The following is a 15,583-nucleotide window of genomic DNA, read 5'->3' on the forward strand; positions in this document are numbered from 1 at the left end:
TGGATTTGAATCCCAGATCAGCCAGTTACTAGCAATGTGACCTTAGGTAGTTTCTCTTTCTTACCTCTAAGCCTCTTCATGTGTAAAACTAGAGAGGTTGGGGAGACAGTAATACCTACGTCTTGAGGTTCCTTTGACAGTTAATTATAACATCATGATACACCCAGCACCTATTAGGTGCTCAATAGATGACCTTCCACATCCCTGTATTATCAACTCCCTTGGCCCCGTTCTCCCCCTATCTGCTCTACTTTCTAGATCAGTCACCCCCACCACCCCCAAGTCTCCCCCACACCAGCGGGCGTGTCACTTCCTCTGCAGTCTCCCAGATCAGTACACAAAGCTGCCTCTGCCGCCGCTGCTGCAAGAGGAAAGACTGCTCTGCTCGCACCTGTGAGTACCAGGGCACCAGCCCTCCTGCTTCTCCTTCCTAGTCCAGGCCCCAGCTGGTCCCAACCTCTCCGGGGAGAGGGTTCTGACCTGAAGACACCCAGGATTCAGCTGAAACTTGACAAATGCTCTGAATTCCTTTCTGCATTCCAATTTCCCATCTTGTTCCCCCCTCCAGTTTCATAAGCTCTCCTCTCAACCTCTCTCTCTTGCATCAGTTTCCCAAGAAGGGGGCTGAGGGAAAGGATAAGTGCTATCATCTGAGTGCCTGCCACTTGCCAAAGATTATGTCAAGATATTCCCCAATGTTACTCCCCAGCCATCCCTGCTGCTTAAGGAGCTCATGTGGGGGTTGGGGGGTGCTGCTCAGCTCAGGCCTCCTCTGTGGCATCTTAGCCACAGATCCCACACTCCCAGGAAACTGTAGCCAGTGGCTCAGTTCTCTTTCCTCCTGAAGACTCCAAGTGGGCAGCAGAGGACTCTGCTTGACTTGGGAAGATCTGAATGGATTGGGAAGCAGCTCTGTCCCTCAGCTGCTGAGGGAATAGTAGGGTGTGTATTGCTGTCAGAATTGAGTCCAGGAATGGGACGACCACGAAGGAGAGGGGGGCTGCCAAAGAAGACCTCCCCTCAAGGACAGAGAAAGGGATTAGGTAGGGGCTACTTTCAAAGATGATGGTGCTCAGGTTGGAGGAAAGGAAGGCAGTCAACCAACCACAGGGCCCTACCTGTCTCAGTCTCTCTTCTACCTCTAGTGCACAGTGTGACTCTGAGCAAGTCACTGACCACTCTGGAATTCAAGTTTCTGTTTGTAAAAAGAGGGAATTGAAGTAGAAGATTCTGCCATTCTGTAGTTAGGATCAGAGAGAAAAAGAAGCAAAATAAAACTTCTAAAAAAGTAGAGAAGAGAAAAGTAGCAGATTAAGAGAAGTGGCAGGTCATGCTTCCATAATGGGGGGAGAGCAAGTAGGAGGGGAGAATTAGGAGAAGGGGGTCGGGGTGGACTGTCCAGGAAGTCCCAGGGCTCCCTTTAGAGGAAATGAGTGGGGCTTGAAATTTCTGTGTTTGTCCTATCCATGGAACCAGTGTGCCATGGGGGGCCCCTACTTGTGAGAGATGAGTCAAAAGTGGGCTTACTGCTAGAGCATCTCCAACCTCCCTGACCACAGGCGTGCAGAGCAGGCAAGGCTGAGGTTACACTGAGGCTGAGCCCTTGGCTGGCCTCTCACAGGAGGGTGGGGCCTCGGTTACATGTACATTCTATGCCTGAGGTCACAGGTGGCGGGGAGCAGGACAGGGTGGTCAACGAATTGGCACCCCACCCCTTCCCGACGCTCTGTGCAGAGTATCAGGATTTGAGTCTAGGTCCAGGCTGAGGAGGAGGCAGATGCTTCATAGCAAAGAGTAAGCTGGCCTTTTTCATTCACCACTAATGGGAATGTAAACTGGCTTAGTCCCTAAAGAGGTTATGTTGGCAATACTCAGCAATATTACAAGCGATACTGATTTATTGATCTTACAAATCCTCTTCTGGGAATTTATCCTGCAGATTCACTTGCACACATGTGAAGTAATGAATATATGAATTTTCACTGCAGCATTATTTACACTAGTGAACAATTAGAAACAATTAAAATCCTGATCATAAAAGACTACAATATATTCATGCAATGGAAAACTATATGGCTGTAAAAATGAATAAAGAAGTTCTTTATTTTCTTGGGTAGCAGTATCTCTAAGAAAAGTAGTTAAAAGAAAAAGCCCTGGCTGGTGTGGCTTAGTGGATTGAATGTCAGCCTGCAAACCAGAGGGTCACCAGTTTGATTCCCAAATAGGGCACATGCTAGGTAGCAGGCCAGGTCCTTAGTGGGGGATGCGTGAGAGGCAACCACACATTGATGTTTCTCTTCCTCTCCTCCCTTCTCCTCTGTCTAAAAAATAAATAAATAAAATCTTTTTTAAAAAAAAGGTAAGATGCAAAACTGTGTCTTCTACCATTTGCAGAATTCTATCATTTGATTCTTCCATTTGAAGAGTACATATACATATACACACGTGTTTGTATATGTTTGTATACGTATAAAACAATCTCTAGAAAGACTAGAAGCAACAAAATATAGTAATAAATGATGGTTATTTATTTGGAAACGGGGATAGGGGCTGGGACTGGGAGATTTCTAATTTACCTTTGATTTTTTTTATTGTGGTACAATACACATAAAATTTGTCATTTTAACCATTTTAAATGTACAATTCAGTGGCATTAAGTACACTAACGCTGTGCAACCACATACTATCTAGTTTCAGAACTTGGTATTCACCCCAAAATGAAATACCCATTAAACAGTTTTTCCCGATCCTTCCCTCCTCTCCCCCATCTGTGAACCACTAAACTATTTTCTGTCTCTTTGAATCTGTCTAGACAGGGTATTTCATATAAATGGACCCATACAATATGTGGTCTTTTGTGACTGGTTTCAGCATGTTTTCAAGGTTCATGAATATTGTAGTATGTGCCAATATTTCGTTCCTTTTTATGGTCAAATGATATTTTATTATATGGATGTACCAAATTTTGTTTATCCATTCATTAGCTGATGGACATTGGGTTGTTTCTCCCTTTTAGCTATGAATATCCATGTGCAAATTTTTGTTTGAAAACCTGTTTTCAATTATTTTAGGAATATACCTAAGAGTAAAATTGTCAGGTCATAGGATAATTCTATGTTTTAACTTATTGAAGAATCACCAAACTGTCTTCCACAGTGGTTATACCATTTTACATTCCCACCAGCAACAATTAAAGGCCCATTTTCTCTGCACCCTCATCAACACTTATTTTCCATTTTTTTGATTATAGCCATCCTAGAGAGTTTAAAGTGTTACCTCATTGTGGCTTTGATTTGCATTTCCCTGCTAATAGTGATGAGCATCTTTTTATGTGCTTGTTGGCCATTTGTCTATCTTCTTTAAAGAAATGTCTATTTAAATCCTATGCCTATTTTAAAAATAGAGTTGTCTTTTTGTTTTGAGTTGTAAGAGTTCTTTATATGTTCTGGATCTTTATTAGATATATGATTTGCAAATACTTTCTTTTTTTTTTTATTTATGGAATTTAGAAAGAGAGAAAGAGGAAGGGAAAGAGAGAAACATTGACTTATTCCACTTATATATGCTGTCACTGGTTGCTTCTTGTTTGTGTCCTGGCCAGGGATCAAACCCACAACCTTAGCATATTAGGACAACACTATAACCGACCTGGCCGGGGCCTGATTTGCAAATATTTTCTCCCATTCTGTGGCCTGTCATTTCACTCACTTGATAGTGTCCTTTGATCTACAAAAGTTTCAAATTTTGATGAAGTCCCACTTATCTATGTTTTTCTTTTGTTGCTTGTGCTTTTGATGTAGCTAAGAATCCATTGTCAAGTCCAAAATCACGAAAATTTACCCCATATTTTCTCCTAAGAGCTTATACGTTAAGCACTTTTTTTAGACCTTTGATTCATTTTCAGTTAATTTTTGTATGTGCTGTGAGGTAGGAGTCCAGCTTCATTATTTTACTTGTGGGTATCCAGTCATCCCAGCCCCATTTGTTGAAGAGTATTTTTTCCTTGTTGAATGATTTGGCACCTTTGCTGAAGATTAACTGGCCATAAATGAATGGGTTTATTTCTAGACTCTCAATTCTATTCTATGAATCTGTGTCTGTCCTTATGCCAGCACCACACTGTCTTGTGACATTGGGAAGTGTGAGTCCTCCTAGTTTGTTCTTTTTCAAGATTGTTTTGGTTATTCATGCAATTCCTATGAATTTTAGAATCAACGGTTCCATTTCTGTTTAAAAAAAAAAAGGCCATTGGCATTTAACTTTTTGATTTTTGAAGCATGGTAATGGATTGCCTATTCAAAATTTTAATTAACAATTTTTTTTTAAATCAGGAATTTCCCTTGTCTTCCCTAGAGGTCAGGCCTTCAGGCTCGCTTGTTTCCTCCCGCTAGGTGCCCTTTGCGTAAAAATTTTACCATCCTCTACTCTTCCTTCCTCCATTATCCCAGACCTTTAGAAAGTTCTTATGATCTAGTCTCTATTCTACATGCTACCATATCAGTCAAGTACAGTTAACCTTCCCTGCCTCTCTCCCCTACTCCCTCATCTGCTCCATCTTTCTTCCTTCCCATTCTCACTCCCTGACTTCCCCCCTTATTTAAAGCCTCTGACCCTCTTCCCTCATATAGAATCCAAGATTATAAAAGCTACAGGAGCTGTCAATTGATTATTCATTGTCCTCACTTTACAGATGTGGAAACTAAGGCCCAGAGAGAGTATGACTTGCCATAGAGCCAATGAGTAACTGAAGCAGGACCAGAATCTGGTCTGTTTCCTATTTGGTTGTATTTCCACTATGGCTTGGAATCTTGGTGAACAGACTTGTGTGTAGACCTTAATACCTTCAGGCCCAGTCCCCAGACTCTTGGTTAGGCCATTTTGCTCACCTTGGCCTCTTGAAGTCTGCATATAGGAGGGACGTGTCTTCTCCAAGGTCCCTACCATGGCTTGGTACTTGCTCTTTCCTGCCATTTTGAATCCACTAGGGGAAGTGAAACTATGAGGGGAGGTAAACAGTTGGGGTAGAGTTTTGAGGGTGACAACCACAGGTTATGTTTAGAGGTCCTCCCTAATGACTTGTGCGTCCCCCTTTATGTCTTATTGCAGACCATGATGGCTTTGTCAATGGTCCTTGTTTTCCTGCTGGTTCTGAGCAGAAGTGAGAGCAAATTGGATGCAAAGATCCCATCCCCAGGGGAGGCCACAGAAAGAAGGGATCCTGATCAGTCCCTGCCAGGACCCTGCCAGCCAGCCCCCTCCTGCCAGAAGTGCATCCTTTCACATCCAAGCTGTGCGTGGTGCAAGCAACTGGTAAAAATGGGCCTGTGGACTTTGAGCCACGTGTAGGTGTATCTGCAGCCTGGATATATATGTATGATTGTGTGGGCACATATGTGATTTTTCCTGGGTGTACTCTGCAGTCCTGTGTGAGACTGACTTTGTGCACATAGGATCCTTGTGTCTGACTATATGTGTGTGTGCCTGTACACTTACGTCCATACTGTGTATTTGTATATATATGGACACAATTTGTGACTATGAATTTGGAGGAAGTATGTTCTTGTTGGAACTCATTCCTGTGTAGAGGCAGAGGGACCTATTATGCATGTATACATGTGAAAAAATGTCAACTTGGGCTGCTGTAACAAAATACCACTGACTGGGTGATTTAAACAACAGGAATTTATTTCTCACAGTTCTTGAGGCTGGAAAGTCCAAGGCCTAAGTGTCAGCAGATTTGGTTTCTGGCGAGAACTCTCTTCCTGGCTTGCAGATAGGCTGCAGATAAACTCTTGTGTCTCTTCTTATAAGGGCACTGATCCCATCATGAGGGTTCTACCCTCACGACCTCATCTAACACTATAATTTCTTCCAAGAGGCGCTATTTCCAAATACCATCACACTAGGGGTTAATTCATAACAGAAAATGCATGACAGGGTCTCTGACTCGATGTTGGGGGTGGTGGGTTTGTTCCTAAGTATGTATCAGCCTGTGCCTAGGAAGGTAGAAGGGAAGGAGTTGGAAACCTGTGGGTTTGGGTGAAAGGCATGAGCTACCTCAGTAGCCAAGAAGGATCTTGGGGAGGAGGTGTCTCTCTAGCTGGTCAAACAAGGCTGTTCTTTATTTACATCTTAAAGAGACAGGGCTCATGGAGTGGCAGAACGTGAGAGGTGTCTGAGATGAGATGAGGTAGATTTAAAAAAATGGAAAGTTAGGTAAGAGTCAAGGGCAAACTCACTAGGAGGCAGAGCAGCAGAGGTTGAGTAGGCCTGGGAGAAGGGCACACAGTGAATCCGAGAGGACTGTCTGCAGTAGGCAGAAACCAGAGGTGCCAGGCAGATGCTCTTGGGACAGTCTGGTATATATCTACATCACCTAATCCACAGACCGGAGGCTGGCACCTGGGCCAGCTAAAAAGCCACTCTAACCATTTCCTTCCCCTGCGGCTTCCCAGCCAGTCCCAGGGGTATCAGACATATTAAGGGGAATGGGGTTTCCTTTTCTGTCCCTATCCTTTCCCCTTCCCAGGAACTGTGGGTCTTCACCTGCTCCTCTTCCCATTTTGGCCTGATCAAGCAGGGGAGGTTGAACTAGGAGACAGGGTTCCCCCTCCCTCCCCTCCCTTCCCCACCTCTCCCCTCCTCTTTTGTGGTAGTGAGGTCCCTGAGATTTTTAAGAGAAAGTCAGTCTGTGGCCCTAGTGGAAGGGAAAGGGTAGGTGGCTGGGGAAAGAGGGGAGTGGAGATAAGGGAGGAGAAGGGAGGGACCTATAGGAAGTAGGCTCTGACAAGGAAGAAAGGGCCAAGGGTTCAGGGATAGCTGTAGAAGGAAGGGGAGGGGAGGAAACCAGGCAGGCTCAAGGAGGGGAAGGGTTAGAAGTGGCTAGTATTGCAGGCTTGGAGCAGGCCTGGGGGGTCTACTCGGTGGTGGAGCGACGTGGGGGGACTACCTCTACCCTTGCGGTGCAGAACTTCACGGCATCTGGCGAGGCGGAAGAGCGACGCTGCGCCACTCGTAAGGAGCTACTGGCTCGGGGTTGCCCCCCCGAGGAGCTGGAGGAGCCCCGAGGCCAGCAGGAGGTGCTGCAGGACAAGCCGCTCAGCCAGGGCATCCGGGGCGAGGGGGCCACGCAGCTGGCCCCGCAGAGGGTGCGGGTCACACTGCGTCCGGGTAAGTGAGGGGAAGCAGGATCGGCGCATAGGTCTAGATGCAGATCGCAGATCAAATTCGCCCTGCTAACCCTTGGCCTCCCCCACCCTTGCCCCGCCCCCAGGGGAGCCCCAGACCCTCCAGGTCCGCTTCCTCCGGGCAGAAGGATACCCTGTGGACCTGTACTACCTTATGGACCTGAGCTACTCCATGAAGGACGACCTGGAGTTCGTGCGCCAGCTCGGGCACGCCCTGCTGGTGCGACTGCAGGAGGTCACCCATTCTGTGCGCATCGGTGAGCGCAGCGCGGCCCCACCACCTGCTAGCTCTCTGCTTCTAATTTCAGCTGCCGCCTTAGCCTCTGTCAGTGAAAGTTCTGGACACACAAGAGCCCCACCTGCCCTCTCCCAGTTTTTAACAGGCCACAGGTTGCTGACGTCTCTCCCCAAAGACATTTTCTAGGTCAGACTTGGAAGGGATTTGAGAGACTGTCCAATAGGACCATTCATTTTATAGGAAGGGCAACTGAGGCCCAGAGTCTGGAAAGACTGTGTTCAGACAGCTCCCAGGAGTCAGGCAGTACCCTGGACCTACCAGCTCAGTTACTGCCCTGATGGCACTGTCTAAGCCCTGTGTCTCTTGGACAAGGTCTAAATGCCACTGTCCCTGGCTGCACATTCTGTGCTCATCTTTTCTATTCACAATCCCTTCCTTTTGAGTTGCTACTACACCCTACCTCCTTCCTCAGCTTTCAGGAAACCCCTGCCTGACCCCCATCATGCCCTCCTCTTAATTCCCTCCATTTCCCACTTCCCTGAGCTGGTGGATTCAGCCCTTTGCCCCTGCCAGGTACTGGGTCCCTGCCCGTTAGCAACAGCTGGCTTCCATGACTCCCTTAGGATCATCCCCCAACTCCCCGTGGTTTCCTCCCCTCCTAGCCCTCAGCAGTGGCCCTGCCATCCCGCTGCTGCTGTCCAGTGACTTCTGGCACAGTTTTCATGCCTCCCTCATCCCAGGCTTTGGCTCCTTCGTGGACAAAACGGTGCTGCCCTTCGTGAGCACAGTGCCCTCCAAGCTTCGCCACCCCTGTCCCACCCGGCTGGAGCGCTGCCAGCCGCCTTTCAGCTTTCACCACGTGCTGTCTCTGACCCGGGACGCTGAGGCCTTTGAGCGGGAGGTGGGGCTCCAGAGTGTGTCTGGCAACTTGGATGCACCTGAAGGTGGCTTTGATGCCATTTTGCAGGCTGCACTCTGCCAGGTGAGGAGGTGGGGCAGGAACCTGAATCTGAAGGACTGTCTGGGGCAATGACTGCCACCTGTGGTTGTGCAGTACACAATTCTAGGCGGTGCCATTTGTGTTATAGTCACTGTAGTCTGCATATTTATTTTGACAATTTCTTAGTAAACTGGAGTGAAATATCTTGAGGAAGAGGCATGTTTTTCTAATTCATATAAGGCTTCCACTAGCAGCAACCCTGCTTGTGGGCAAGGGAAAAGGAGCAGGGGAGCTGGAGGCTGAGGTAGAGGCAAACTGACTCAGAATGAAGCTAAGTCCTTAGCGCCCTTGGCTGGCTGGGGTGGCTCAAGGGCCACGCCCAGGTGCACAGCCTACCTTCCACCCCACCCCGCGCTCCAGGAGCAGATTGGCTGGAGAAATGTGTCTCGTCTGCTAGTGTTCACTTCCGATGACACATTCCACACAGCTGGGGATGGGAAGCTGGGTGGCATTTTCATGCCAAACGATGGGCACTGCCACTTGGACAGCAATGGCCTCTACAGTCGAAGCCCAGACTTTGTGAGTCTCCACCCTCCTCCAAGCCCTCTCCATCTGAGCCACACCTCCTTTCCTCCCAGGATCCCCACCCCCAGCCTCATTCTCCTTACTGGTCACCACCCGGCTGTCTTCCCCAGCAGTTCCACCCCCACTGCTCAGACTCCCTAACTCCTCCCTCCCTTGCCAAGCCCTCAGGGCACCTCTAGCTGGTGGAACCCCAGTTCCTAGATTTCCTGGGCTGAGGTTGCCTTGCATGTTGTGGAGAACCTGTGGTGCTTCCCTTGTTCCCACTCCCTGCTCCAGGACTACCCCTCTGTGGGCCAGGTAGCCCAGGCTCTCTCTGCAGCAAACATCCAGCCCATTTTTGCTGTCACCAGACCCACGCTGCCTGTCTACCAGGTGAGAGCTGTCTGAATGTCAGGCCCTCCCACCCTGAGCCTTCCTCAAAGACCCATTCTTCTCTCCCCTACCTGCCCTCCTTCCAGACCCCCAGAAGCCCGTTTTTCTGAAGTTGTGACCCACCACTTCCCTTAACTTCTTATAATTCAGGAGCTGAGTAAGCTGATTCCTAAGTCCGCAGTGGGGGAGCTGAGTGAGAATTCCAGCAATGTGGTACAGCTCATCATGGATGCTTACAATGTGAGGGGCCAGGGTGGGGGAGAATGGCGAGGGCAGGCATTGGGAAAGGCGGGAAGGGGCCCTCAGAAGGGGTGGCAGAACTAAGAGGGAGCAATCACTTTTTGGGTAATGCTCCACAGCTCCTACCTGCAGTTTGCATATGGCTGTCATTAAAATATTCATTCAGTCTCACATTCATAAATTTTAAGTGTCTGATTTGTGCAGAGACCAGAGCCCAGCTCTGGGCAAGGATGGAGAGTAATGTTCATGGAGCTTTTATTATATGCCCAACACTCTCCTAAGTGCACATACTGTTTGCTATCTCAATTAATTTCACTAAAACCCCTGCTTGGTAACTATTACCATCCTAATTTTAGAGATGCAGACACAGATACATGGAGGCTAAGTGACTTGCCCAAGGTCACTCAGATAAAAGACAGAAGGGCTGGGATTTGTCCCCTAGTCAGGCTGCACATAAAGAACGTAACATCTGGAGTCTGCTTTCATTAAACTTATAAACAATTCAGATATTCTTCACAGGAACCACAGAATTTATAGGTGGAAGGAACCATAAAAATTCCTAGGGTGTTTCTTGGGTTTAGGTCTTATCTCTGTAACAAGACTATAAGCTTCTTGATGACAGGAGCCATGTCCTAAAACCATGGTGAGAAAATCTGAGACAGTACCAAGTTTCCCAGGACAAAGTCTGGGAGAAGTGTCCTTCAGACCTTGTATGTACACAGGCTGCATGTCCTGATTTGGAATTTGAAAACACAGCCACAGCACGTATACAGCTCCTGACCAGCCCCTGACCCCCAGCAGGCCCTTGCTGCAGCTGCATTGAAATACCATTAGAGGCCTTGGATCCCCCTGTATTCCCCTCAAGTTTCTCACAGGTTCTTCCTCCCAAAATACCTCCAGAGTAGGCAGAGTGGAAGGAGAACCAAGGTGGGCTGAGGGCAGGGTTCTGGCAGAATTTGGAATGACTGGAGGGGGCCTGAGGTGGGGTCGGAGTCCTACCTTCATGTGGTTACTCATTCTCTTTCCATAGAGCCTGTCATCTACTGTGACCCTTGAACACTCTACACTCCCTCCTGGGGTCCACGTATCTTACAAATCTTATTGTGGGAGTGATGAAGAGAGGGATGGCGAGGCTGCGGACCGCGGCCAGTGCAACCATGTCCGTATCAACCAGATGGTGAGAGCCAGTCAAGATCAGCAGAAGGAAGTGGGCGTGGGAGTGGGAAATTGTGGCAGGCAGGAAAAAAATAGGGAACAGGCACCGAGAGTAATACAAAAGCATTGGGTAGTCCTTCATCCATCCTTTCGGAAGGGGCTTAGTGAATGGCTTCCTCAAGCATGTTGCTAGGAGGGTGTTAGCATGACCCTGTCCCTTAATTTACTAAGGAGTAGGGTTCTGGATAACGATGGGTTTGGTGTGTGCACGTGTGATCTTAGTCTGATTTCTGCTCATTTTGTCCTCAGGTGAATTTTTTGGTTACTCTCCAAGCTACCAATTGCCTCTCAGAGCCCCATCTTCTGAGGTTCCGCGCTCTTGGCTTCTCAGAGGAGCTGACTGTGGAGCTGCACACTCTGTGTGACTGTAACTGCAGTGACAACCAGCTCCAAGCTCCCCACTGCAGTGGTGGTCAGGGGCACCTACACTGTGGGGTGTGCCGGTGAGGGTCTCTTGCTCCTCTTCACCTATGGGGCTCCCTATAAATACAGCCCCTGTATTCCTCTTCCTTCCATCCTTCCACTGGCATACCTATACAAGTTTTACCTAGACATCCCTAGACTGCATCCTGATTTTCATTTCCTGAAGCTTCTCAAATATGCTGAGACCCCCCCCCCCCCCACCCAGGACTCCCTCTGCTTTTACTCCTTGGTGCTTCACTATATTCCACATCCCTTCAGCCACTCATCTGTCTACAGCTCTTGTGAGATCCTGGAAATGACCAGTCAAGGGACAGTCACACTGTCTGACCCACCTTCCCCACCCCTGCCTTTCCCTCCCAGCTGTGTTCCAGGCCGCCTGGGTCGACTCTGTGAGTGCTCTGAGGCTGAGCTGTCCTCCCCAGATCTGGAATCTGGGTGCCGGGAACCCAATGGAAAGGGGCCCCTGTGCAGTGGGAAGGGGCAGTGCCAGTGCGGACGCTGCAGCTGCAGTGGACACAGTTCTGGGCGCCTGTGCGAGTGTGATGATGCCAGCTGTGAGCGACATGAGGGCATCCTCTGTGGAGGTACTTGGGGACTTTTGGGAGAAGGGTGGGATCAGAGTAGCTCTTCCAAGGGCATTTAGGTTCTAGCACCTTCAAGGCACTAAGGGCGGGTACCAGAGACTCTGGTATGAGTTGGAGCAAGCATCTGGCACACTTACGAGGGAACCGGATGCACAGAACAGGTCAGCTGTGATGTCCATTGTGTGCGGGGAATATGGTTGTCATCCTGTGCACGACTCTGCCCCAGGCTTTGGCCACTGTCAATGTGGCAAGTGTCACTGTCACAGCAACCACACGGGCACAGCATGTGAGTGCAGTGGGGACATGGATGGCTGCATCAGTCCTGATGGAAGGCTCTGCAGTGGGCAGGGACACTGCAAGTGCAACCGCTGCCAGTGCTCGGACGGCTACTATGGTGCGCTGTGTGACCAGTGTCCAGGCTGCAAGACACCATGCGAGAGACACAGGTGAGGCCTCAGGTCTTGCATGTTGGGAGCAGGGACACAGTGGGGCTCACTGAGCTTCTGCCACCTGCTTGCTTTCCTGCATGTGGTATGGGTGACAACTGCCCAGTTGGTAACTTATTGGCATATACTGGACAGGGACTGTGCAGAGTGTGGGGCCTTTGGGACTGGTCCCCTGGCCATCAACTGCAGCATGGCTTGTGCCCATGCCAATGTGACTCTGGTTTTGGACTCTATCCGGGATGATGGCTGGTGCAAAGAGAGGACCCTGGACAACAAGCTGTTCTTTTTCCTGGTGGAGGATGAAGTTGGAGGCAGAGTCACACTGAAAGTGAGACACCAAGAAAGTAAGTGGGCAGGGATGCCTTGGACATGCCAAATGGAGTCCTGGAAGTTTGAAGGGTAGGGGCCTCAGGACTCAGGTTGGGAACCAGGCTAGAGGTTGAAACAAAGCTGTGAATCCAGGCAAAAGTGGAGGTACTAGACCAACTAGACAACTGAAGATAACCCTACTGGTTTCCCTGTTTTGACAGGTAGGGCTGGGGAGGCTGGATGGGGCTGCATGCAGACTGTGGGGAACTGTTGATCTCTATATCCCAGACCCCAAAAATCTGTGTTGTTTCACCACCACAGAGGGAGCAGACCACACCCTGGCCATTGTGCTAGGCTGTGTGGGGGGCATTGTGGCAGTGGGGCTGGGGCTGGTCCTGGCTTACCGGCTCTCAGTGGAAATCTATGATCGCCGAGAATACAATCGCTTTGAAAAGGAGTGGCAGCAGCTCAAGTGGAAGCAGGTAAGACTGCCTCATAGCCCACTGGGCTGCGTTTTCCTTGCTTTTCTTGGTTAGGTCCTCTTTGCTCTCTGTTCTCATTCCACCCTCAACCAATTTCTCCCACTAAAGCCCCATCCCCAACTAGTCATATGGGGCCCGACCCCCCCGCCCCGCACCCTGCTAATGTCCAATGGCTCCTGGGGTCTGGCTCAAGTTCTTGGTTGGCTCTTACAACTAGATAATGGAGTCCTGAGACTTTTCCTCATCATTTCCAACCCTTTTCTCCAGGAGAGCAATCCTCTCTACAAAAGTGCCATCACAACCACTGTCAACCCCCACTTTCAAGTGATGGAAAGTCCCCTTGCCTGAAGGAGGTACGGATACTCACCCAAGGGTTGTTCTTGTTGGGAGGATGGTAGGAATTGGGGGTATGGGGTCTGTCAGGCAGTAGCCTGGCGGGGGACTAATCACCACCTACTTCATTCTCAGTGACACCTGGCTGCCTTCTACTGCAACCTTGGTTACAAGGATTGGGGGTTACCCCACCAGCATGTACAATAAAGTCTTACTTCAGATTGCAGATGTCATTTGCTTTACCCCAAAGCCTTTGCCTTTTGCCACCTAAGGGCAGGGAGAGGTGTTCAACCTTGAATGTGTGGGAGAGCCAGTATGTAGCTGGTAGGCTGGGCTAGTGAATTCCCAGGTACTGCTGGAGAACAGAGCACATTTTAAGAAACACCGTCTATTCTGGTTGCTGTTATCTAACCTCATTCTGCCTTGTTCTGCAGGGTTTTTTCCTTTTAATCAGAATTGGTACCTGTTCTTAATTCTACTTGCTGCTCTCCTACGGAGAAGGGGAGCTTCTAAAGTGGTGATTTATAGAGCACTGGAAGTTGTAGGATGGTTTTATTTGGGGGGAAAGAAAAAGAAGACCTCATTGGCCCCAGCGAAAAAGCTTCCTCAAAGGATATTCTTCTCAAAGATGAGAGAGTATGTAGAAAAGCCCCATTTTCTTTTTATTTAAATATCCTAAATATATCACGAAGGAACATACACTGCACTTTAATGGTAAAAAGATACAAGTTTATAACATCTTATAAAAACTACCATTTAAAAGTGATCTTGTTCATTTGATATCCCCCCCATAGCAAAATAAGTGTATTAAAAAAAAAAAAAAAAGAGAGAGGGAGGGTGTAGAGGAAGGGTAGGAGGAATTGTCAGGATAAAAGCCCCAGAGCTGCAGCAGAGGCAGAGAGCATCTGGGGAGAGGGTTAAAGTTGTGGCAGGACTCTGCGCCTCGTTTAACCCTCTAATGTCAAGCCATGGGGCACGATCAGTAGCTAAGTGATGAAAAGAGGCTGTTGGGGGTGGATGGGTGCTGGGAAGGACAGGGCTGGTAGGGCCTGGTACAGCAGCTCATCCAGGAAATGGCGCTACTCTTCCCCAGGTCCCCAAATTCCTCGTCCTGGTCTCTGAGAACCTGCCCTATCTCCCTTTCCCTTCACTCCGAACACACCTGAGGCATCTTTCCAGTGCTAGACCCCATCCCAGAAAATGAAGGGTGGGGTATTGGGCCCAGGAGCCTTTGCAGCGGTCTTGGTCTGTGGTTTCCCTGGGGTAGAAGTGGGGCTCCTAGGCCCTCTGGATGCTAAATCACCTTTTCACCTCTGCTCCTCTCTCCTTAAACATCCATGGCCCCAGAACCTGGGCAACTGAACCACCTGCTCCTGAGTGTTCCTCACATCCAATCCTTGGCAGGGGTGGTTCTGGTATGGCTCAGCACATCCACTCAGTCTCCTCTCTCCCACCCCCTCAGGCAGAAAGCTGAGGCCTGCTAGAGGCCAGAGCACATTTTGACCTAAACACACACTCACTCACGTGATTCTCTCCACACCCACCCACCCCAACCCACAACAGATTAGCTGCAAGTGGCAGGGAGCAAGACCCCCCATTTTCAAAAGCATTCTTGGGAGGACAGAGTTTTCTAAATGTATCCTCCTCCCCAGAATATATTCCTAGAGGTGAATGATAGACAAATTCCAGCCTGAAGAGCATTCTCACAGGAAGGGAGCCGGCTCACATGCAGAAAGATGCCCTGCTTACAGGGACCACAGGGCAGATCTAAGAACTGAGGTCTAGGTTCTGGGCACAACCAGTGAAGTGCCAGCCTAAAGCTAGAAGAGCAGAGGGCGGCAAATGCATTCCCCAAAGGATCTCAGATGCTGTTAGGGAAAACCGAAAGGGTGCCCTGCCTCTTTTCTCTTTCCCTGAAATCCTCGCACCTCAGAGGTATGAAGGACTGCCCCTACCCGTCCCTGCTGTCTCTGCCAGAACAGGTAACAGCAAGGAGTTTGTTGCTGCTGTTCCCTACAATTTCTGGGGAAAGGAATCACACTTCCTAGTGGTTGCCATCTCAGATCCTCACTGACAGCTTGGTCAGGTTCATCAAGTCTCCATGATTACTTCCCACCCCACTGCTCTGGGCAGGCCACAGAACACAGGGCACAAACCCCAGAACCTTCCATAAGGATCCTTTCCTTAGCAGGAAAAGGGTTTTTTATTTCACTTTAGAAAATTCATGTT

General features: G+C 49.0%; 1 protein-coding gene across 1 annotated transcript; it reads left to right on the top strand.

Annotated features, from left to right (window-relative positions):
- The first annotated feature begins 5,106 nt into the window (after window positions 1-5,106).
- On the top strand, window positions 5,107-13,671 carry ITGB7 (integrin subunit beta 7). The gene is made up of 15 exons (XM_054591052.1): window positions 5,107-5,310; window positions 6,969-7,170; window positions 7,274-7,444; window positions 8,166-8,407; window positions 8,786-8,944; window positions 9,227-9,322; window positions 9,473-9,562; window positions 10,593-10,739; window positions 11,027-11,220; window positions 11,561-11,784; window positions 12,011-12,230; window positions 12,366-12,574; window positions 12,861-13,021; window positions 13,289-13,374; window positions 13,490-13,671. The coding sequence occupies exons 1-14, from the start codon at window positions 5,110-5,112 to the stop codon at window positions 13,367-13,369; spliced, it is 2,397 nt and encodes a 798-aa protein (XP_054447027.1). The 5' UTR covers window positions 5,107-5,109; the 3' UTR covers window positions 13,370-13,374; window positions 13,490-13,671.
- The last annotated feature ends 1,912 nt before the right edge of the window (window positions 13,672-15,583 follow it).

Source organism: Pteronotus mesoamericanus, unplaced genomic scaffold (assembly GCF_021234165.1).
Source record: "Pteronotus mesoamericanus isolate MK-2021 breed Mesoamerican mustached bat unplaced genomic scaffold, CSHL_Meso_final scaffold_21, whole genome shotgun sequence".
Classification (NCBI taxonomy): Eukaryota; Metazoa; Chordata; class Mammalia; order Chiroptera; family Mormoopidae; genus Pteronotus; species Pteronotus mesoamericanus.